This window comes from Anarhichas minor, unplaced genomic scaffold (genome assembly GCF_050575085.1).
Source record: "Anarhichas minor isolate MPS153535 unplaced genomic scaffold, ASM5057508v1 ptg000004l, whole genome shotgun sequence".
Taxonomy (NCBI): domain Eukaryota; kingdom Metazoa; phylum Chordata; class Actinopteri; order Perciformes; family Anarhichadidae; genus Anarhichas; species Anarhichas minor.
In genome coordinates, this window is record NW_027466450.1 from 6302121 (window position 1) to 6324192 (window position 22072).

The following is a 22072-nucleotide window of genomic DNA, read 5'->3' on the forward strand; positions in this document are numbered from 1 at the left end:
GAATTCAAGCAGTTAAATGTGCCAACAGTACGAGCCCTGTTCATTTTTGTTCTACGTGGTTTTGGGGGTAAACTGGTGCAGTGACTAATCTCATGCTATGTGGATACAGCAGCCTTGCAAACACTTTTTTTTCAGTTTTTCAGGGGGCACTGTGTTTATGACCATTAGTTACAACACAGCGGTCACCGAGAAGCCCCAGTCGTCTCTGGTGGAGCTACGGGTTTACACTTCACTGCGTGTTTTCTCTTTGGAAGGGAGAGACAGAACTGGGCCTTCTCACAGCTGGAAATGTGGGGTTCTGGTGCAGGCTCAGAGCTGGTAATGATGGCAGCTGTTCATTTAATGAGCATCCAAGCAAAAGAGAAGAAGAAGAAGAAAAAAGGCAAGACAGACACTGGACTAGTGAAACACCACCGGCCTCATCCACTCTTGTGCAAAGCTATGTTGAAAAACAACATGGGTGTAATGATCCGTTTTTCTCCACAAAATGAGATTAAATGGCGATGCATATATTCCTATGTTTCATACCACCGAGAATCAAGCCAGTGATCGTAATCTAATATAACGCTCTCACACAAAAGGTTGCTGCCCCATGCAAATCTCAAGACTTCCGCCTGGAGTTTAATAGCTATCAAAAATACTCCCCATCAGAATATGATTTAAAAACTAAGATGACAGCATACGAACATTGATCCCTCCAAAACGTACCACCATTTTGATAGCCATTAACAGACAAGAGACTCATTCTACAAGACACAGGTTCCACTGAATACATTGCAAATAACAATTTAAATCCATTGCTACTCAATAATTCACCAACATAGCCCAAGATAGAGACTTGCTACTATATACCTAATACTCAACAATGTCTGACAATCCGTCAAATGTCTACTATAATATCGATCAGAAGCCGTGGTTGTACTGCTGTATGAGTTGGTAACAAGGGGGAGGAGCTCTCAGGGGGGAGGGGGGGGGGGGGGGGGGGGGGTTCTCAATTTCTAAAGTCAAAATCAGACCCCAGGTTTGCATAATTTAGCTTAAAATCAGAGAGAGTTTTAGTTAAACAGACACTGCTCAACACCATTTTTGTACAATTTGAATCATTTAGCCCTCTCTGGGTGTTCTGGCGTTGACGTCTTGTAGTGAGTTTCCTTGGCATCACTAATTACCATTGTATGTGGACCAGAGAGCACCTTTGAGAGTAGACACTTAAAGACCCTGGACAACACATCATCGCCCCCCCTACCATCAACACTGACACTCATTTATTTGCCTTTAAAATAATCCACTCGGTGTGACCCGAGAGAAGCAGGCTGACCCGATCACTGGTCTCTAGCTCCGAGTGAAATAGTTCTGCTGTAAAACAGTTAGAGAGGCCAAAGTATGTTCCTGATCCAGCCTGGACTCACAAGTGAAGCTACATGTAACGAGACCAATAAAATACCGTACGATGCTAGAGTTATGTTAATGTGTTTATTGCTTTAAGAAACTATATTTACCTTCAAGTGTCTACTGGGCCACTCAGAGTCCCACAACCAATGGTGAGGTCGGAGATATTTGACATCTGAGCAAACCGATAAATGAGCACATAAACAGTATACACGATATAAAAACAGCTGTTTAAAAGCATTTTGGTAAATTCATACTGTGAAATCTGACTCGGTAAGATTCTATATCATGATAACAGTTAAATAGCTTGAAAAATAATGGGGGGGGGGGGGGGGGGGGGGTCACACATATCACAACCTGTACTCTTTGTTTTTCCAGAGGGTGACAGAAGCCGTGTATGAACAGGTGGAGATGCAATGGCTGTCTGAGCAAGGCAGGGTACAGTTGATCATTTAAAAAGACAGGACTTGAACTGGCAAACAAACCGACCACCGATTGAGGCTTCTACGTCAATGAATTCTGAGCACTGCGACAGATAATCTCTGCTAAGGTCCTTCTGCGAATTTTCACCCGTTTATTTCATCACAAAATCTGACTGTGTCCCCCCCCCCGCTGCTGACGGAACCACAAGGCATCAAACTAGTGGACTCACACCGACTTAAAAATCCCAGAGACCGCCTGGCTACAGGATCAAAAGAATGAAAATAGAAAATATTGAGGTTGTGCAAATTCATTATCAAATAGTGCACTATTACCACATTGCACACATGTAGCAGATGAGGAGGGGTGTTCGATCAGGAGCCAGACGACTGGATTTGTAAGCGACTGAGTCCACAGACTGCCGCGCAGCCACTGCAGGCCCGGCGGCTCATTTGCTTTGCGTGAAGGGCGGCGTGGCGCTGTTGGCACTTGCAGCGGTGGCACTAACGATGGAAAAGCCAGCGGGGGGCGCTGTGGAGCTGTGGCTCGGCTGAACGTCTTTCGGGATGCCACTGTGGGAGGCCAGTTGATGGCCAAAGGCCGCGCTGAACTGTGGGAGCTGTTGCTTGGGGTGCGTGGAGGTCAGAAGATCGTGTGAAGAGGCCGGGAGGGAGGATGAGGGGGCGGGGGAAGTCGTTAAACCCGTCAAGCCACTCTGGGGCATCGCCGAGAGCGCCGCCATGGGCTGCAGCGTCACAGAGTGCGTGGTGGCCGGGGGCGTGGACAGGGAGGTGGATATGAGATGACTTTCTGATCCTATGAGATTGCCGAACTGTGTGGGGTCCGTGAGGGGGAGAGGGAGATTGTTCCATGACGAGCGCGGGGGTCCCGGTACCCCGCTGAGAGGGACTTCCAGCAGCAGAGGGGTGTCTGTCTGGAAGGTGCTGGCGTGGGGAGAAGATATGTGGTCACTGTACGGGGATGGCACGTGCTCACTGCTGTAGTGGCTGCCTTGGGGAGACGATGTGGGCGCATCCGACTTGGTCAGGATGTGGGATGCGTGCGTCCGGGAAAACGTTCGCTCCGCTATGGAGGTCTGCGTGAGCAGGGAGGGGTTGGAGGGGGCTACTGTAGAAGAAGATGACGTCTGGGGCTGGTTAGCGGGCTGAGATGGCGGCGAGGGGGGGAAGTGGCCCCCGGTGGACTGCAGTAAGTTGTCCTCCAGCTCGAGGCTGGTGAAGTTCTCCGTAGGCATGCGGCTGTTGAGCAGGTCCCCCATGCTACCCGGCTGGACTGGACCAGGGAACACGGTCATGGCTCGGTGGTCCACTCCTTCAGATGGGGCCAGGTCTCCCATGGAGGTCAGGCACACCAGAGAGTCTGGGTAGGACCCCATCGCCTGCAGTGCACGCACCAGCTCCTCAGCCTCTTCCGTGGTGGGCAATAAATCTCCATTCTTACCTAAACACACACAGAAGCAGAATTTAACACTATAAAATCACAGATAGAGAGGACTTTACTAGCAGACACATGAAAGAATCAGCTGTATGACAACCTTCAAACAAGTCGAAGACCTGCAGGTCATCAGGTAGTCTCGGTAACACGTCGGAGAAATCCTCCTGGTTCAGCTCGAGGTCATTTGGAATGTCTGCCATTTCATTGGTGATGTCGTCCGGAAGCTCCTCCGTACTCATGTCTGGAGTTGACGGGCTCCTGGTACAACGATGAGATAAACTTAGTGAAGAGACACAACACGTGTGACACGAGAGCCCGTGAATGAGGGTATTCTCCCCGACACTGGATCTCGGCGCACTTAAATTTGAAAGTAAACAGCGGAAGAGACACAAGTGTGGCAGACCTGATGCTGGCCTGTGAGGGCATCGCTAGGCTTGTAGAAGGCATTCCCAGGTTCCCCTGTGGCAGCGCTGGAGGGATGGGTTTCTGAGGCCTCCGCGGTCCTCTCCTCCTCTTCTTCTTGTGTTTTTTGGTGAGCGCCGGTGGTTTGGTCTTTTTACGTGGCTTTCGCTGTTGCTGCTGCTGGTGGTGCTGCACTCGTCTGTTACCGTCCCCTCGCAGGAAATTATCCTGTGTGTCATGTATGAAAGAGCATCGAGTCATAACATTATCCCGTAGGAGGAGCAGTCACAAGCAATAACGGGAAAGTTAAAGGAAACTTTCGACGTTTCGGGAAATACGCCTATTCAATTTCTTGCAGAGTTAGATGAGAAGACTAATACCACTCTTAGGTGTCAATCTTCTCGTCTAACTGCGAAAAAAAAACTCACCATTTTTTTGGCATGCTCTTCACAGAGTGGTGTCTGGTGCGTGATGTCAAACACAGGGATGGAGCACTGCTGACCATCTGCAAATTTGGCTGTGCAACTAGCGAAGAGCTGCTGGGAACGATTCAACAGAATGTCTACAGAGGACAATAAAGGAAATAACACACTAGACGGAAAGCCTATGATCGTAGTACTCCACAAATCACAAACCTTTTACAACTCAAACTGACAAAGCTAGTAGTATCGGCGACGTGGTGGAAAGGATACGCTGAAAGCAGTGTCGAGTGAAGGGCAGAGCTCGGTTGTTGCAGGCCTGGCCCTTTGTGCTGCCGGTGCAGGTCCCCGCATCTGTGCTCTGCTGCCTCGCCGGAGCCACACTGTAGAAACATACAGAGCCGGGGCTGAGCCAACAGCCACAAACAGTGACAACACTCCACATTTGTGATGTTTTGTGTGTTTCAAATCAGGAGATGACAACGAGTCAGTCATAAAAGCAGCACACTTTGCTGGTTGCACGGGTATAAAAACACATTCGGGTGATGGGAGGGTTTCGTGACTGGGAGATAATCAAAAACTGACGACTGTGACATCTGCGAGATTACCTTGAGGAGCTTCGAGAGGCACCACGTAACTCCTGGATCAGCTGGCCAGCACAGTCGGGGTTGTTACTGGCAGCGTGCAGCAAGGCTTTGCGGAAGGCATACCGGTATCTCTTTTGGCGGATACTCGCCCTCTCCTGCCTGCACATGTGCTTGTATTTCTCCCGGAGGTACGAACAAAGCCTAAGCAGCCGCGTTCTCCGCGAGGAACCGCTGTCGTCCTCCAACCTGTTCAGAAAACAATAGACAGCAATCATGACGAGAAGCACCAGGTCAAAGTTTAGAACTGTGGGGAAAATTATTAGAATACCGACTCATTCTGTGGTCTCCACGAGCTCTGGAAAGGAACAAAAGTCTCTGCCTCCTCCTCTTCATCATCATCATCATCAGCACTGTCTTCTGACCAGTCCAGTCCTGGAAGAGAACTTGTTAGAGCAGCTCATCTATCTCGGCAGGCTCAAATCTCAATTGCTACACTATCCCACATGAATTTATATGCATGGAAAAACTGAGTGGTAAATGCATTTAAATTAAGCACCTAGATGAGGAAAGAGGTCTCCGTGCTCCTGGTGTGTCTTGGCACAGAGCTGCACCAGATGTTGCAACCTGGCCAGGCAGCTGGCAGAAGGTGAGAAGGCAGCGGGACGCATGACAACCGTGTGCCGCTGATTGTTACTGCCAATGTCCTTGCAACTGACAGGCAAGTGAGTAGCGGTGAAAGGCATTTTCCTGCTGAGTGACGGCCCAGAAGGCTGCACTGGACTGGGTGCTGCATTAGCGGGCATCCCTGGAGGCAGAAAGTTGACCGTCTGAGGTGGTGGTGGATTGCATAATAAACCCTGCTGCTGTCCTGGGAAGATGAAGGAAGTCACGCTGGAGTGCTGGGGCGGCTGGAGAAGACCTGACTGCTGCCGTGGGAGATGAGTGTTGAGAGGCGAGGAGGGGTGGACACGGGGGGCAGGGGAGGGAGTAAAGTGCTCAGGAGGTGGCTGGAAGAGGTCCGTGTCATGGCAGAGTTTCTGGTTGAGCAACAGCCGACTCTGTAGTTTCTTCTTGATGGCGCTGCCCTTCCGAGGAGTACCCACCTCCTCCCCATCTGTGTCGTCCTCATAAAAGGCAAAAGGGTCCAGGAGTTCCTCATCGGGGAGGGGTAACAGGCGTGTACAGGGAGGAGATGGCGGAAGTTCACCTAGACCATTGTGAGCTTTCAGAGCTAGAGAGGGCACAGTTATGTTGAGAGCCACTGACTCCAGGTGAGCCCGGGAGCGCATCTCCTCCAAAGCGTCATGCTTCTTCTTCCGTTCCTTCTTGGGGATAAAGCCCAGAACCTGCAGGTGGCTGTTACAGTATCTGGAAAACAAGAGCACAACCTCAGCATTATGTTGATCTTGTAATTGAGACATGATTTGTGATCATTTTTACATCATCATCAATTTCATTCAAACAATTAAAAATGATTGTGGTGTTATTTTTTGCAGGGATCTGTACCAAACAAAGATGTTTTATTAAGTCTGTAGAATATAATGTGTAACAGGGCATCTCTGCAGCACAACAATATTTGATTAAAAATGGTATTTTGACACACATTTCACCATTAACAAATATTTAGATTTTAAAAATTGGAGTAGGTCATGTTGCGATTTTGACATCATTTAAATTAATTGTGCAGCCCCGGTGGAATACGCTACACATGCACATGAAACATACACACCTGCGGTCCTCCGACTTGGGGATGGGGTTGGTACATCGCTGGCTGTTGTACTTTGCCACATATTCACATTGCTTGAAGGGGGCCGTCTTGTCCTCCAGAACGTGCCGGATGCAGAAAGCATAGCCATTTAGTCTGCGTTGCTTGCAGAGCTTTGGGCTGTACGAGCACAACGGCTTATTGTCCACCTCTGAGAAGTGTATGTGTTTGCCTTCATACATCACGTGACTCTTGTTCTTGACAACATCAGCTGATTGGATAAAGTCGGGGAAAACCAAGAATTACATCAATAACACATCATATTGAGGGCAACCATGCATGCACATGCAGGGTAGAGAGACATGGAAATAGTCACCATTTACCTAGCACTTATCCCTAATATGATTGGTATTTAATGATAATAAATATTCAGGAAGCCCACATAATTATGCAATATAATTTTATTGCAACTGATTTGATAGTCGCTTGATCGTTTAACTACTATTTGACTGTATAATGTGAAGAAAACTAAATTGCACTGACATTCTAATACTTATTTGAGAACAACTTAAGTCTAGACAAACTTTGCTTCTGAATACTGGTTGCATTTACACCTTCTCATCCTCAATGTGAAAATATCATAAACAGAGAATAGGTCATTATAGCCAACAGTCCATTCAATTATCCTCCAAGCTAGCACTTACAAGATAAGATGATGCTGGTACAACAGCATCTTGCATGAAAGCAGCCTGCTTGACAAAGTTAAAAGCTAGAAACCTGTGACCTGCTCTTGTGTGTGCATCATTTACAAACTATCTGAACTCTAAAACAACTCAATCAAAAAGTCGCCTTTTCAGATTCAACAAGAGTGTAACGCTTCATAACAAACAAGCACACACACCGGCTGCTACGGGTATATTACAGTACACTGTAACGATTATTGTAGCGTTAGCTGCCCCGCTTCAGTAGTAGCTTAGCTGCTACATTTAACATGAATTGTGTGTTTTCAGGGTTGTTCTAAGAGCACTACGTTCCTGACAGCTGTGGTCAATGTTGGACATACAAGGACGTGTTGGCCAATTGCCATTTGTATCAGCCTGGGCTCACGTTCACAACTTTAGATACGGAGAACCCGACAAGCAGCAAACGGTGACTAACGTTAGCTGGCTATCATTGGAGCCCGGGGAGCTAGCTTGCCAACATTAGCTTGAAGCCGTTGGACAGATGTGAAACTTTACACTATTAAATTGTAAGCGGATCTAACTGTTAAGTGTAACATACATCCACAAGACATAACTTGATCTATCTTCAGGCAGAAATACATTTCATCAACATAAAGCAGACACGAACATTTCAATTTGATAGTTAGCTCACAAGCTATCAAAGCTAAAAACACAAATTAGTAGGCGGTAGCTAACCAGGAAACGGAAACATCAGCAAATGACAACACTATAAAAGGTATATTTTCAGTTTAGTTTCATAAAGAAAAATGCTAGCGTAATCATACATTACATGAGATAACTCGCCCCAATCGTGGGATTTTGTGTATATAAACACCGCACATTTATAGCCAAATTCTTCCAAACAAAGGGTCTACATACGAGGCTTAAGGCCTGTCCCCGAAGGCCTCCGTAATGATCGATATGAATTATTGCCACCATCATTGCATAGTGTCACGTTAGCAGACTATACTACTTGAAACTGACAAAATTGCATCACTTCTCATATCTACTTAAGGCGCCGAGTCATTTGGTCAGATCACAAGTCATAAAATAAATGAGTCATTAATAGGAGGCCTATTAGCTTCGATAGCACAGCGGCCTCTAGTTGACCGCTCGGCCGTTTGAAAGCAGTGCAAAACGGTACACTCAGAAATCGAGACCGAGGCTGTGAATGATTTCGCTTACCTTGAATTGGTATGGGCTGTGTAAGGTATTCGCTCCAGACAGACGGCCGAAAAGTCTGTTCGATTCAGCTAGGCTATTTCTGCATCGATAGTCGAGATAGGATAATAACAGTGATCTTCATCGAGCTTGGTATATCTTGAAATACGGATGCATTTAAATATAGGCTATCCAGAGCAAATTACAAGCAGTAGGCAGGCTGCTGAGGATTTTTGTTGGATCCACAGCAGACTCCTCACAGCACCACTACAGGCACTGCGAGGACATGACAACAATCCGCTCAACAACAACAACCTCTCCTACCATATTGGAAATTCAACTTTGTTAAAACCCCTACAATGTTGAAGTGTCATGTTGATCTCTTTAGGACAGAAATGGCAGTTTCGGTGAATGACAGTGCCGTTTGCATTTTTCACATTTTAAGCAATTTGGTTAAACTATATTAACTGAGAGGTACTGCAAAGTGTTTCAGTGGAAATTCATCTGGACCACGGCTATCGTCCTCCACATAGATGAGTTGCCAGCCCTGCTGCCACTCTTCCTGCCGGCTGTTCACTGATGATGGACCACGTGCCTGACAGATATAGGAGCTAAGTTGTATTGATTTCGCATAAAAACAAGACCGCACCGTCCATGGCACCAGTACATATATATATTTTTACTTTTGACATTTTTTAATAGGAACACACACTTTAAATAGTTTGGTTCATTACGCTTTCTATAGAAAACTGGTTCATACACAAATAGACATTCTTGTAATACTATATACTCCATATACCTTTAGGAAAATATAATCTCAACACTTTTAATGTTAGTAATTTATAATAAGACAATATATTAAATGTACTTTTGAATAAAGATTTTGAACCTTTGGTTACACCTACTAAAAAGTCATAAGAGATGAAAACAAACTGTTAGGCGTCTTTGGAGATTTGGTAAAATAAGCTTACATATCGACTCTGTACGAAGCACATGCTTCCATAATTTGCATAGATGATGAGGCACCTACTATAATAAAACAGTGCAAATATAAACAATTCTAGACATGTGCAAATAGCTGAGTTGTGCGTATATATATTTTTTGGCTGTGCTATGCATCGCTCTTTAGCATATGGATGGCTCGTCCACAGCTTGTGCTCCCTCCCTGACAGCTTTCACACACTTGGCCATCGTCTGGGAGGCTCTGCTTATCGGATCTGTGGGCAAATAACACAAGATTTTTTTTTTTACTATAAACACAACAAACAATTACTTTCATTTCCGAGTATGTACACTCTAGTCTACGTATGCTGGTTCAAACAGAGAGTCAAAATCATTGTGGGTGCTCCAGGCGGCTTGCCTTCATAACAACTGCAGAAGTAACAAAACACTTCCTTTAATAGGAAGCACAGCAGTAAACAACACAAAGTCCTTGCTCTGCTTCTATTGTTCTTGAGAGAAACCTCTGATGACTGGCATTTAAACACTTTGAATGATTACTTTATTCAGCCATAGTGTAACACTTTTGTGAGAATTGTCATTTTAATATATTTAATTTGGATAGAAAATAATAACAAATTTAACACAGTAGCTAATGAGGGCATATAATGGCACATTGCAAATTATATGCAGTTATAAAAGCTAGAATATGTGACATTAGTATTAGTATTGCTATTAGTATTTCTCTCTATAAAAATGAAATAAACATGAATATATTTAAATTAAGGCGGTGATACATCACTGCTGTGTTTCCTGGAGGATTTCGGAGTGAAAACAACATTTAGACTAGGTTTAGTGAGAGGAGTTCCAGAGTACTAGTGACCCACCTGTCATATAGAAGTCCTTCACAGTAAGCTGTGGAGGGACTAAAGGTCCAGTAAGGACAGCCTGGTTCACTGCCTGAGAGAGATAAGCCAGATATCGCCATCATTATGAAGAACAGTGTGAAGCAAACTAAGATAAGGAAAAACTGAATAAGCAGACATTTAAATAAAGCTTTGTTAGTGCCTCCTCTGTAATCCACTAAACACATGCTGGAGGAAGATAACAGCTGACCTTTGACAGTTCATTAGCCTGCTTAAAGTAGTTGGCCTCCTCTACATCATCATATCGCACCAGATTTGGGGAAACCTCGGCCATTCTAGCACGCACTTCATCGAGGGTTTCATATGGCAGAGTCACTCCAGCAAGCTTGTAGATGGACAGAGAAAATACACAGTATTTAGTCTTACTTCTTATTATTTAATACAACTTTATTTTGTTTGGTAGTTCACCTCAGATATGGCTCTGATGATCTTCCAGTCCTCCCTTGCCATGCCCGGGGGAGTCACAGCCACTTTGGTCTGCTGGGCACGGCCCTCCGTGTTCACATAGGTGCTACATTTCTCAGTATACGCAGCTCCAGGAAGTATGACGTCAGCCATTGGTGCCCCAACATCCCCATGGTGACCTGGGCAGTTATGGTACAGAACATTTAAATTAAGCAAGAAAAAGTTTGGTGCTCCCTGACAGATTCTGTAGGTGTCTACTGGAGGGATAAACACCATTGTTTTGGGTGCATTTACATGTGGTCAAGCAGTATCTGTTTGCAATCAGATCACCCACAATGCAATTTAAAGCAAAGTGTACAGGAGGGTATCAGATGCCATACATGCATTAATGTAAATGAAAGCTTCTGCTGCTGTGCAGTAAGACAGCGGACCTTGATATATTATGAAGCTGTCCTTTGGGAGGTCCTGGCGAGTAATGCAGCCGGCATCAGCTCCTAGTAGGAACAGAACTTTGGGTGGGTTCTTTCTGATCGCCTCCACACCTGGTTTGTATCCAAGATCAAGTGCAGCCACTTGACTGGCAACCCTGAAGACACAGGAAAAAAACAGCACACATATTACAGTAAACATCCCTCTTGAACACTCCCGGTTCCCGGAAGCTTTCCCTCTAATTTTTCAAGACCTGTGAAGCACGTTGAGAACCTTCCAGGTTTCCTCAGCGCCACTGCTGATGCGAGCGTTCTGAGCAATGGTTGACGCAGCAGCCATTATCGCGGCCCCGTCCTCTGTCTGCAGACAGCTGCTTCCAACCACAACAACAGGATGCTTAGCTTTAGCCAAGACCTGCCAGAGACGATAAAAGACACAGAGACTAGGAAGAGACTTTTAAGTTGACTGATAACAATCATTACATTACTGAGAGTGTTACCTGGGAGAATGGGTGAGTTCCTGACGCGATTTCCTGAAGAACCTTGGCAGACTCCCCAAGATGGTCGTACGTGTAACTTAGGTCCACTTCCTTTCCCAAAAGAGCCACTTGCAACTCATTGTGAAGCCAGCTGAATCAGAGACGCCAAGAGCATATTAAAGGATGCACATTTTTGTTGAACATAACTCAGATCTACTAGTCTGACACTGTTCCAACTACCACAAATACCCTTTTCTGATTCGTGCGTTGATGAGAGGAGCCTCATAGCGTGGGTTTGTGCCGACCAGAAGCATCAGGTCGGCTTCTTCAATGCCAGCAATCCCAGTGTTTAAAAGATAGTTTGAACGCAGGTCAGATCTAAAGAAGCCAAAGTAAAATCAGAAACTTAACTTCAAGTCCAACTGGCTGTGTCCCATCTCCAGTTTCCCTCTCTCTGTGGCCTTACCCTGCTCCAGCCATTGGGAACACCTCCTCAGTGCACAGGTTGTCACTATTCAAACGGTTCAGCAAATCCTTCAGGGAAATGAGAGCCTCTGCATCCACCAAGCCCCCGACGACAGCAGCAACAGCGTTTCCTTCAACTCCTTGCAACTGTCAAAGAAACAGATGTTACTTAGGACAAGCCTAAGTTGAAACAACAAGTTGCAAATTATCCTACACTGTTACAGAAGGTCGTTCATCATAAATTACATACTACTCCAGCCACTCGAGTCAGCACATCTTCCCAGGTTGTGGGAACGAACTGCCCACACTCGTTTTTCACCATCGGCTGAGTAAGCCGCTGCCTTTTGAGTCCATCATATGCAAACCTGTCAGGACGGGAAGCAAGGCAGAGCTCAGCAATGACGCAAACATCATACATGACACCTTAAAGTTAACTTTGTGTCGTTAGAAAAGTACCTGGTTTTGTCTGAGATCCACTCCTCATTAACATCCTCGTTAAGACGAGGCAAGATTCTCATCACCTCGCCCCCGCGAGTGGTCACCACAATGTTACTACCCACAGCATCCAGGACATCAATGGATTCTGTCTTCCTGCAGAAAACCAAAGATAATACATGAGATTAAAAACTAACCTTTGACCCTAAAAAGTGACTCAAAAAGGTAGAGCACAATCCAAAAACCTGGTCTCCCAAGGGCGAGCCGTGAATGCATATGGTTTAGAGGTGAGGGCCCCCACTGGGCAGATATCGATAACGTTCCCAGATAACTCCGACATGAACATCTTCTCCACGTAGGTCCCAATCTGCAGGTCATTGCCTCTGCCAGTGGTGCCCAGGTCCTCCACTCCTGCAATCTCACTGGCAAAGCTGTAGGAGCAAAAAAAGACTTATTTTCATATACTTAATTTAAATCAGCATCTCAACTTACTCTAGATATTGATTGAATGTGTGACGCACCGCACACAGCGAGTGCACTGGATGCAGCGAGTCATAATGGTTTTGATAAGGGGACCAATATTTTTGTCTTCCACAGCTCTTTTGCCCTCTGTGAAGCGGCTCCTGTCACTGCCAAACTGCATGGACTGGTCCTTCAAACAAAATAGTGTTCAGTCGTATTAGTCAATCTTGTATTAAATTATAAATAAAATAATGCAGTTTTGGTCATGCACACACTCAAACCTATAAAAAACACATCTACTGTTCACTGGTGGTGATTTATTTTTACCTGTAGGTCACATTCTCCCCCCTGATCACAGATTGGACAGTCTAATGGGTGGTTAGCCAGCAGGAACTCCATCACACCCTCTCTGTGTAAAATGAAACAGGTTACTTTAATACAAAGAAACATTCGATTTGTTGTGTTTTTTTTGCTTGGGAGAGATGTGGGTTATCATATCACCTCAGTTGAAAATTGCCCACAGACCACTTGGAATAATTACAGAGCAATATTAACTCTAACCAAACACAAATATGTAATATTATCAGAGAATACAATGTCTTACTTTTGATCCTACCTTGCCTTTCTTGTTTTGTCAGAGTTGGTTAAAATGTTCCAGCCCTTCATGACCGGCATCGCACAAGCTGCCACCGGCTTCAAGTTGAATGAAAAATGATTACTGATTATTCCAAGTTATACAAGGCAAATAAGTGCAGCATGCTGGCTACCATAAATAGAAACAAAAACACACACAACCCGAAGCTTACCTTAGGAACTTTCTCTATCTCCACCAGACACATGCGACAGTTTCCTGCAACCGACAAGCGCTCATGGTAGCAGAAGCGAGGAATCTGCATTCCTACCTTTTCACACGCCTTGTGACAAGATTTGAGTCAGTGTCAAATCTGATATCATGACTCAATATGTCAACAATCAATCTATCTATCTTATGCATGGATTTAGCGTGTTACCTGCAACACGGTGGTTCCTGGCTCCACCATGATAGGGTTCCCATCCACGAACACCTCCACAAGGTTACTGGCGGCTGCTGTTGCTGCGGTGCGAGCTTCAAGCACAGACAAAAAAAACATTTTTATTGCAAATCTTTCCTTTTCTTTTCATCCAAGAACTGTTACTTTAAAAAAAAAACAGCTGCATAATTTATCACCATCTATATCACATCCTGTTATGATGAATCCCGGGTATTACAAAGTAACAACACATGATTGCCACTGAGTACTATTGGCTACATTGAGCCAGCAACAGCCTGGCACCAGATGTGGTATCTGGTAAATCTGTAATCCTGCCTATAATCCATCAGTGGAGCAAAGTGACAAGGGTTCAGGTGCTTGCACACAACAGACAGCATACAACATACAGCCTGGGTGTTCTGCTGATACACAAGACACACATATGATCAATTAATCAGGTTATAAAGTGACATCTGTCTTACCATTGTTCGTTGCAGCCGGACTTCCTCTGATAATTGCTGCTGGAAAAAGACTCCGGCTCACAACAGGCAAACGCAACATGCTGCAAGAGAGTCAACGTCACGTGTAAAGGTTCTACTTCTTCTGGTAAACACATGTGTCAAGTATCGACAAGACTTTAAGATGTTCAAAGCTGCTGCGTCATATAAACCCCGAAGAACCGTATAGCATGTATGCAACGAGCAAGCAAAACAATAGCAGAAACACGAGCAAACGTTTGTCATTTAGAGCAGCTAATTTATACTGCGACGTATTTAAAAACAAAAAAAGAACACGTCTAAATGATAGCCTGCTATTCATAGTGCCCTTTAAAGGACATGTTAAAACTGTTAAACTACGCCAAATGTAACGAACCTTAGACTTGCCAAATGATGTAACTACCAAGCAAAGAGTATACGCTAGCTGAGTGTGTTAGCTCGCGACATAGTCATATTCTAACGTTACGCCAATGATACATAGTATCAACTGCCACCGCGAGAAGCAGTATTTCCACGTTTGTAACGTTGACTCCAAAATCACAAATGTTAACACACTTTGCCTCAAACAAGCTAACGTAACACGTGAGGTCAACCTATTTCCAGAAGACTAGTCCGTTTATTCTAATAAGAAGCCGGTTCTAACGTTCGTTCAGCGGACTAAATGTTGACGACATACTTAACGTTAAGTATGTCGTCAACATTTAGTCTGCTAAATACTATTTCCTAAACACTACGGTGATGTGTTGCTTACCTTGCCAGTGTTTGGGGTTAGTCTCTGGAGACTGCCTGCGACGCAGATGGCGCACTGTTTTGTTATTCTGCTGCGTCACGGATTATGTACTCCTGTATCGGCTATAATAATCCAAGGCCACTTTTTCCTCTACTTTTCCTGCAATTACTGACTGATCTAGTCTGTGGTAAAGTAGCAGCTACAGCAGGATCTCGCACATACACAGACCTAATCTAGTTAACACTTAATTCGTTTTTCATCCTTTAATGAGCCACTTTAAAGAGCAGTTAATTGAAACGATGGAGGGGTCGCAGGTACACCAATTTTCCACAAAGTGAAGTGATGCTGATTGTAGTTGTTGAAGAAGTCTAAATGTTTGCTACTTTTCCCTGATTTTTACAGTTATTCCAGGGATTCAACCTTCCGGTCACAGACAGGATGGTAAACTATCTTCTCTTAAACCAACAGTCGTGTCATCCTTACAAGTCAGAGTTCACCAGAAAGAAATAACAGGAAATGGCTGGTATACAGAACCTCAGGAAATGGAAGGAAATGCACATCTTGATTTAGGGTTGTGTATGTAAACTGTGTGTAAACTGTGAAATGTAAACTGTGTGTATACATAAAACATCAAATCCTGCTTTTTTTATTGACAGACTCTTCTCACATCAAGTCAAACAATATAAAGAAAATACTCAATTTACAAAGAACAGTAGGCCTACGTGTTCAGAAGAATGATTTTATTAAGAAATATGCTATTTACTTGCAATATATTAGAATAAAACATTTATACAACTCTCAATAAAAATCAGCTTACTTACAATACATTAATAGGTGACAACCAGCCATATAAAACTGTATAAAAACATACTAATGTTGACTACCAATAGATTTATGCAACATATCTCATCTCTAACCAAAAGATGTCGTTCTTCAAGAGTAGACTACAACAATAACAAATTCAGTAGGCTAAATACGTTATTTGCATTTGATATAACACTGCAACTAATTCATATGGATACATCCTTTTGTTTTACTTTTACTTTGTTTATAAAATCACAGAAAATAGTAAAAAATATCAGAATTTTATATATTCTGGTATATATTTATTATATATATATATATATAATCCATCAATTCATTATCAATATACTAGCAGATTATTTTATTTTTTTCTCGCCTCTTTCATTGCAAATCACTGGAGTTGTGCAAATGTAAACTAAAGGGAAAGATATATTAACTCCATGTGCACATTATGCACAGTTCTGCTCAGCTTTTCCTTTCAGAGTAATTATGCACAACTCTGTCCAAATTAAACAAAATAGGAAAATCTTGCCACTACAGCTGGACAGAACAGCAACGATAATCCTCCACATTTACGGTAAAGTAATAGCCATTCTTACTTTCATGTTTTTCATGGACAACAACTACAGTCTGAGGATGGTTGTAATCATACAGTTGATGACTCCACAGGCTCCTCTGGGACACTGTCCTGGTGATCTCCTGGCACAGACTCCATCTCGGTGGCAGAGATTGACTGGCTGAGCTCTCTCAGTGAACTCTTAGTAATGTCCAGGCATGCACGCTTCAGGATATGACGCACCTTTTTGCCCAGGAGCATATACAGGAGGGGGTTAATGCAGCTGTTAAAAAACCCTAAACTGGTGGCAAGAGGAAAGCCAGATTTCAGTATGTTGTGCAGGTATAATGAGGAATGTACAGATAACTCCATCAAGCTAAAAGTATGAAAAGGTGCCCAGCATAAAAAGAAGGCCAGAATTACTGCAGAGACTGTTCTGGAGAAGCTGGATAGCCGAACCGAGCCGCCAGATTGATTCACTTTGATTGTCAAAAGTATACCCGTCACACATATGGCAGTAAAAGGCAACAAGAAGCCAACAGTGGTACGAATGACCACTATCATAATGTGTCTCATCGCCGCTGTGTGTCCATCCTGTGTGTGGAAGTTGTTAAAGCACACCACCTTGTCGTGTAGGCGCATGGTGTCACGAAAAATCAGCGCAGGGCAGCTCAAGGCAGCAGCCAGCCACCATATGCAACCACATACAACCCAGGCCCTCTCTATAGTGCGATACCTCTGAGACCAGCTGAGGTGGACCAGAGACACATATCTGTCTATACTGAGCACTGTGAGAAAGAGCACACTGGCATACATGTTCATCACAGACACAAATGAGTTGAGCTTACACATGACCACACCAAAGTCCCAGTGGAAGTCCCGCAGTATGTAATCAATGTAGAAGGGGAGAAAAAGCACAAACACAAAGTCTGCCAAGGCTAGATTGAGCAACCAAACATTGTTGACTGTCTTTTTGCTTTTCAATGCTATCACCCAAATAACAGTTCCGTTTCCAATCAGACCAAGCACAAAGGAAATAATGTAAATGACCACTGAGATTATGTGCATAGTTTCCCTCTGCCTGTGGTCTACTTTAAGTTCTTCTAGGTCTCCGTACTCCAGGTAGTAATCATAGGTGTAGTTCCCATAGTCCTCGCCGGAGTCATCCATTGTTCCAGAGCTTTAACCTCTGTGGTGAAGCTATCTGCGGGAAAGAAAAGCTCATGATAAGATGCATTCCTTTAAGATGATCCGTAAACACAGTAATTCAAAACATTCCCATCCGTTATAATCAACGACACGTTGTCTCACCTCACACACTCTGTGATTACGCTGCTGTTCTCCAGAAGGATCGAGTTGTCTGTCCTGTCCCCCTTTCTGATCATCCAGTTCCTGTGTTGAAGTTAGGACTGGGTGTGTCCTGACTAACCCTGGAACAAAGTGTCAACATTCGTTTGGATCAACAGTGTGGAGATGCCCAACAGATGAGGCGGAATAGTGTGATTCATAGTGTTGGTTGTATAAGTAAACATGGAAAAACTGGCAAATGCTGTATTGTTACGCAATGCACCCTTTTAATTTAGTTGTGCATCTTTCCCAAGGTTATTACCAAACCAGCAACTGGGTGAAATGTTAGATTTCTTCCCATATCTAATATTTGTATCTTCATCAAGGCTAGAATGGGGCCCATGCCCAACTACAAGTTTTACTGAAGCCAGATTAACACCAAATTTAAAAAGACTTTGCGGTCTGAGGTGAATGTTGTTTAACTTGTGTTTTTATCAGGCTTTTTCCAGTCTTCAATACAAATCTATTCATATATATATATATATATCCTATTGATAAACTTTGTAAAACAAAAGTGTAAGTAAACAGAACAAAGTTAAGATTAAGAATATTAATTAAATATCAATTTCAAAGAGAAAAATGAAATAGATAATGAATAATCAGACTTTGCCATAAAAATGTGTTGAAAAAAGTAACAACAGACCAAAAAGAAAATGTAGGCCCATGCCATATCAGTTCAATCACTCAACAAACTAAGTATACGTAGACTATGTCCTTTTAAAAGTATTAATATAACAGTAAACAATAGAGAAAACACCGAACGCTGAAAGCAGAATCAGTGCAATCAAAGAAGTAGAACCGGTCTCACAGGAACAAGGGCTCCTATACAAATCTCAGTAAACGAAGCAAACACATTGTTTACGTAATTAATAGCATGTTAAGTGGGAAACACCTCATAATAAAAGTGCCACATACACACTATTGGCATACTAGCGGGATAAACATTTAAAAAAGACAGCGCATCGCTTACCTAAAAGTGCAGAGCTCCCTTTTATTAGTATTTGGACCAAAACACCGAGAGCTCCCGGATGAACGTGACTGCTAAGGTTTAGCCCTTTAGCTCCCTTTTTTTTTTGGCCGGGCCTCGTCAGTGTAACTTCCCCACTCGGCTTCAAAACTCTTTCTGCGGCATGTGCAGTTTTTCCGTGAGTCCATCCAAACCCATCTCGTTGGGAGGAGACGTGCAGTGGGCGCGCCTCGCCGACGCGTCAAACTTGGACCGCCGAATGAAGAAAAGTTATTGGTCACCGGTACAGAAGAATGCTCTCATTCACTAAACCGAGCTGCGGCTGCTTTTCATAACAGCAGTGTAAACCACGCAGTCTGTGGTGTGTAAACCCGGAGCGCCCCTCTTTCTCTCCTCAGTGACTAAACGGAGAAGTTTTGAATGCTGCAGATTCTCTCCTAAAATGCACAAATCAACGTTTTAATATTAGTATTACTATGTTGTAGCATGACAGCTACAGCATATTTGATTACAGTGATTTATTACTGAATTTTCCACAACGTTTGGGGACTTGTGAAAAGTTAAAAAGAAAAAAGAAATGGTCCAAATCGATAGTATGTGTCACACTCATCATCAATCAACTCCACCCCCTTGGGAAAAAAAAGTTTTTTATTTATGAAGCCTCAAGCCCAAGCAGAGATAACCCTGATGACATCAGCAGGGGTTATTTTTCTCAGACTTGCTAATGCTCCTCCAGAGCCACAGAAGACATTATACAACTGTTTTCACAGGCTGAGTAGCACTCCCACCACGAGTTAACCAACGCTCATGTGTAAATGCCTCTTTGAAGTGTGGTGGAATGTGAATGGAACATTTACTAAAATCGTGTTCTTAAGTACAAATACTAGGTGTACTTTACTTTTATTCTTTCATTTATTTATTATTACTTCCATTTTATGCAACTTCGGACTTCTCTACTCTACATATCAGAGGCAAATAATTGACTTTCTACTCCACTACATTTGTCTGTATACCTTTTTGCACCCTTCCTGTCCAGTGAAAACCACGTGTCTCCAAATGTGTTGATTTTGAATTAGAAGTTGTCTAATTAACGGATTCAGAAAAACTATTAAATGTTCATCTGTGGGTTAAGTAAATTTGCCCCACATCACAGTTTATAACGCTGCTTGGTTTTCATTTTCAAGCATACCACCCCAATCAGTGATGTCACAGACTCCAGTTAAAGGCACAACACCTGCATCACTGATGGAGGCACAGCCAGCACTTCTTTTCAGGTTGAACATTTTAGCTTCCTGCCCTGTGATGTTTTACCCTTTATATCTTGAACAAGAAGTAAGTCACATTGAAAACTAGTGAAATGACCTTCAACTGTTTTGAAAAAGTAGCACTAAATTACAAATTATGTCTATTGCTATTACATTCCTCATGTAATTTTCACACTGATGCAGGTTGAACTTAGAGAGACTTCATGTGGACTCTGCTGCTTACTCGTCCCTTTTTGTTTCATCCGACAGCCTTGTCTCAGTTGTCTCAATTTCCAGTGACCCAAAATGACCAACTCATCCCTGTGTGGACCACTCAGCCCTGAGGAGGGAGGAGCTGTCACATTCTCCAAGAGCCCTGTGTGTCTGAGATCTGCATCGCCCAATGAAACCTACAAGTCATGCCATGCACTCGTTATAGTTCATGGCCCGTGTCACACAGTCTTTCTTGAAGATTTTCTGCTGTTTCTAAAAGAGACTAGGGCACATTCAATGTCCCCACTGGGACTTTTAATGAAACTTAAAGGTGTTAAATTCGAAATTCAGAGCATTAATATAGCATGCTCTGCATGGCGCTCATACGGCAGTTAGCTGATAACGCCTTCCTGACCCATAGCGGTTCCCCCTCAGGTAAACACTGTTAGCTCTGTCAGCACTGTTGATGTTGTTTGCACTGTTAGTGCTGTTAGCACTGTTAGCCACTAGCCAATAGCTCAGCCATTGCCATGTTGAGAGCCATGTGGAGGCAATCCCTCAATCATATGCTCTGAATTTTGAATTTAGCACCTTTAAAGAAGCAAATTGTTGACTGTGGAAAAGTTTCCTTTACTTCTATTTCATTGTAATTTCATTGTTGTGGTCGGTTCTTCTATAATAAGATAGACGAATATGAAATTGTGTACTAAGAGTGGCAATAATGAAATGTAACTACATTTACTTGTGTACTGAAGTACAAATTTAAGGTTATTGCATTTGATTTGATTATTTTATTATATGCGACTTTATGGCTCACTACATTTATCTCAGACGGGAATATTGTACTTTACACTCCACACAATGTTTTTTTGAAAGCTATTAGTTACTAGTTACTTTGCATATCAGGATTTTACATACAAAACATATGATCAGCTTCAACAATATGACACAATATTATAGGTTGAACCACCCCACAACAGTATATAAAGTGGTTAAGTTTGCCTTAACAAGCTAAAACAGTAAAATGTGACTTTATACTAATTGATATATCAGTTGTAAAATTAGCCACCAATGGCTAGTGACCACTTTTACTTTTAATAGTACATTTTACTGCTAAAACCTCTGTTTCTACTTCAGTTAAATTATGAATGCAGTACTTACTCATGTAATATTGTGTTATTGCTAAAACTTTGAGTAGAAGACCATTTAGACCCATGAAATTAAAGAAGTGGCTAAATGCTTATATCCTCCCCTAAAGCATACACATGTATTATATATTAGGCTACAATAATAACCAAGACATTAAGCCATACAATTTAAAATGTAATATATATATTTTTCTCATATTCATAACAAAAATACTTATCGTGTGTGATCACACAGTAGGTGCGAGTGGGTCGTTTCCTGTTTTGTTTCTGGTCGATGGGATTTTACAGCCATGCCTTTGAGGTCACCTGTACGGGCTTCCTGTGGCCCAGGAGGGAGGGAGGAAGGACATCTCTCTGCTCACCGAGGAGGAGCCTGCTGGTCGACTTCCAGTAGCTGCCTGGCCACCGCCTTCTTTCTGCTCACCCCCTCCCTCCCTCTCTCGTCCTCCTCCTCCTCCTCCTCCTCAGCCGCTACTGCAGCAGCGAGCAGCCCGGTGCCTCCTGGATCCATGAAGAGAGCCCCCCTGCACGGCACGTCCCCCGCCACGATGGGCCGCGAGCTATATACTGCGTTGAAGTGTTGATATTGAGATATTTCAGTTATCAAATATGAATCATGCATTTGATATTTCTGGCCACTTTGCTCGTGAGCATCCTTTCGCCTTGGCTTCATCCATCACTAGCGTCATCCGGTATGTATCGCAATAGCCTGCTGGCTTTTCGTGACACTTTTATCTAATTAGAAACACCTTTCACT

At 43.4% G+C, this 22072-nt stretch overlaps 3 protein-coding genes across 4 annotated transcripts; all 3 read right to left on the reverse strand.

The window, feature by feature from the left end:
- Positions 1 to 1459: 1459 nt before the first annotated feature.
- On the reverse strand, positions 1460 to 8649 carry ino80da (INO80 complex subunit Da). Its single transcript, XM_076107228.1, has 10 exons — positions 8285 to 8649; positions 6402 to 6648; positions 5229 to 6040; positions 5005 to 5104; positions 4694 to 4918; positions 4359 to 4468; positions 4095 to 4228; positions 3668 to 3894; positions 3365 to 3522; positions 1460 to 3270 (listed from the first exon to the last, which is right to left on the reverse strand). The coding sequence occupies exons 2-10, from the start codon at positions 6617 to 6619 to the stop codon at positions 2258 to 2260; spliced, it is 2997 nt and encodes a 998-aa protein (XP_075963343.1). The 5' UTR covers positions 6620 to 6648; positions 8285 to 8649; the 3' UTR covers positions 1460 to 2257.
- Positions 8650 to 8919: 270 nt separating this feature from the next.
- LOC142967726 (NADH-ubiquinone oxidoreductase 75 kDa subunit, mitochondrial-like) lies at positions 8920 to 15185 on the reverse strand. Of its 2 annotated transcripts, none has more exons than XM_076107250.1 (19): positions 15058 to 15185; positions 14292 to 14371; positions 13810 to 13904; positions 13606 to 13713; positions 13416 to 13492; positions 13127 to 13208; positions 12859 to 12989; positions 12583 to 12768; positions 12359 to 12493; positions 12153 to 12267; positions 11904 to 12049; positions 11687 to 11815; positions 11459 to 11588; positions 11213 to 11373; positions 10962 to 11116; positions 10534 to 10709; positions 10376 to 10450; positions 10087 to 10159; positions 8920 to 9477 (listed from the first exon to the last, which is right to left on the reverse strand). In XM_076107250.1, exons 2-19 carry the CDS (start codon positions 14368 to 14370, stop codon positions 9386 to 9388), a joined length of 2145 nt encoding a protein of 714 aa, XP_075963365.1. In that variant the 5' UTR covers position 14371; positions 15058 to 15185; the 3' UTR covers positions 8920 to 9385. The 2 variants fall into 2 exon arrangements, with proteins under 2 accessions (XP_075963365.1, XP_075963357.1); XM_076107242.1 differs by having other exon boundaries at positions 10316 to 10450.
- Positions 15186 to 15786: 601 nt separating this feature from the next.
- On the reverse strand, positions 15787 to 17726 carry cmklr2 (chemerin chemokine-like receptor 2). Its single transcript, XM_076107285.1, has one exon. The coding sequence runs from the start codon at positions 17564 to 17566 to the stop codon at positions 16487 to 16489; it is 1080 nt and encodes a 359-aa protein (XP_075963400.1). The 5' UTR covers positions 17567 to 17726; the 3' UTR covers positions 15787 to 16486.
- Positions 17727 to 22072: the final 4346 nt, after the last annotated feature.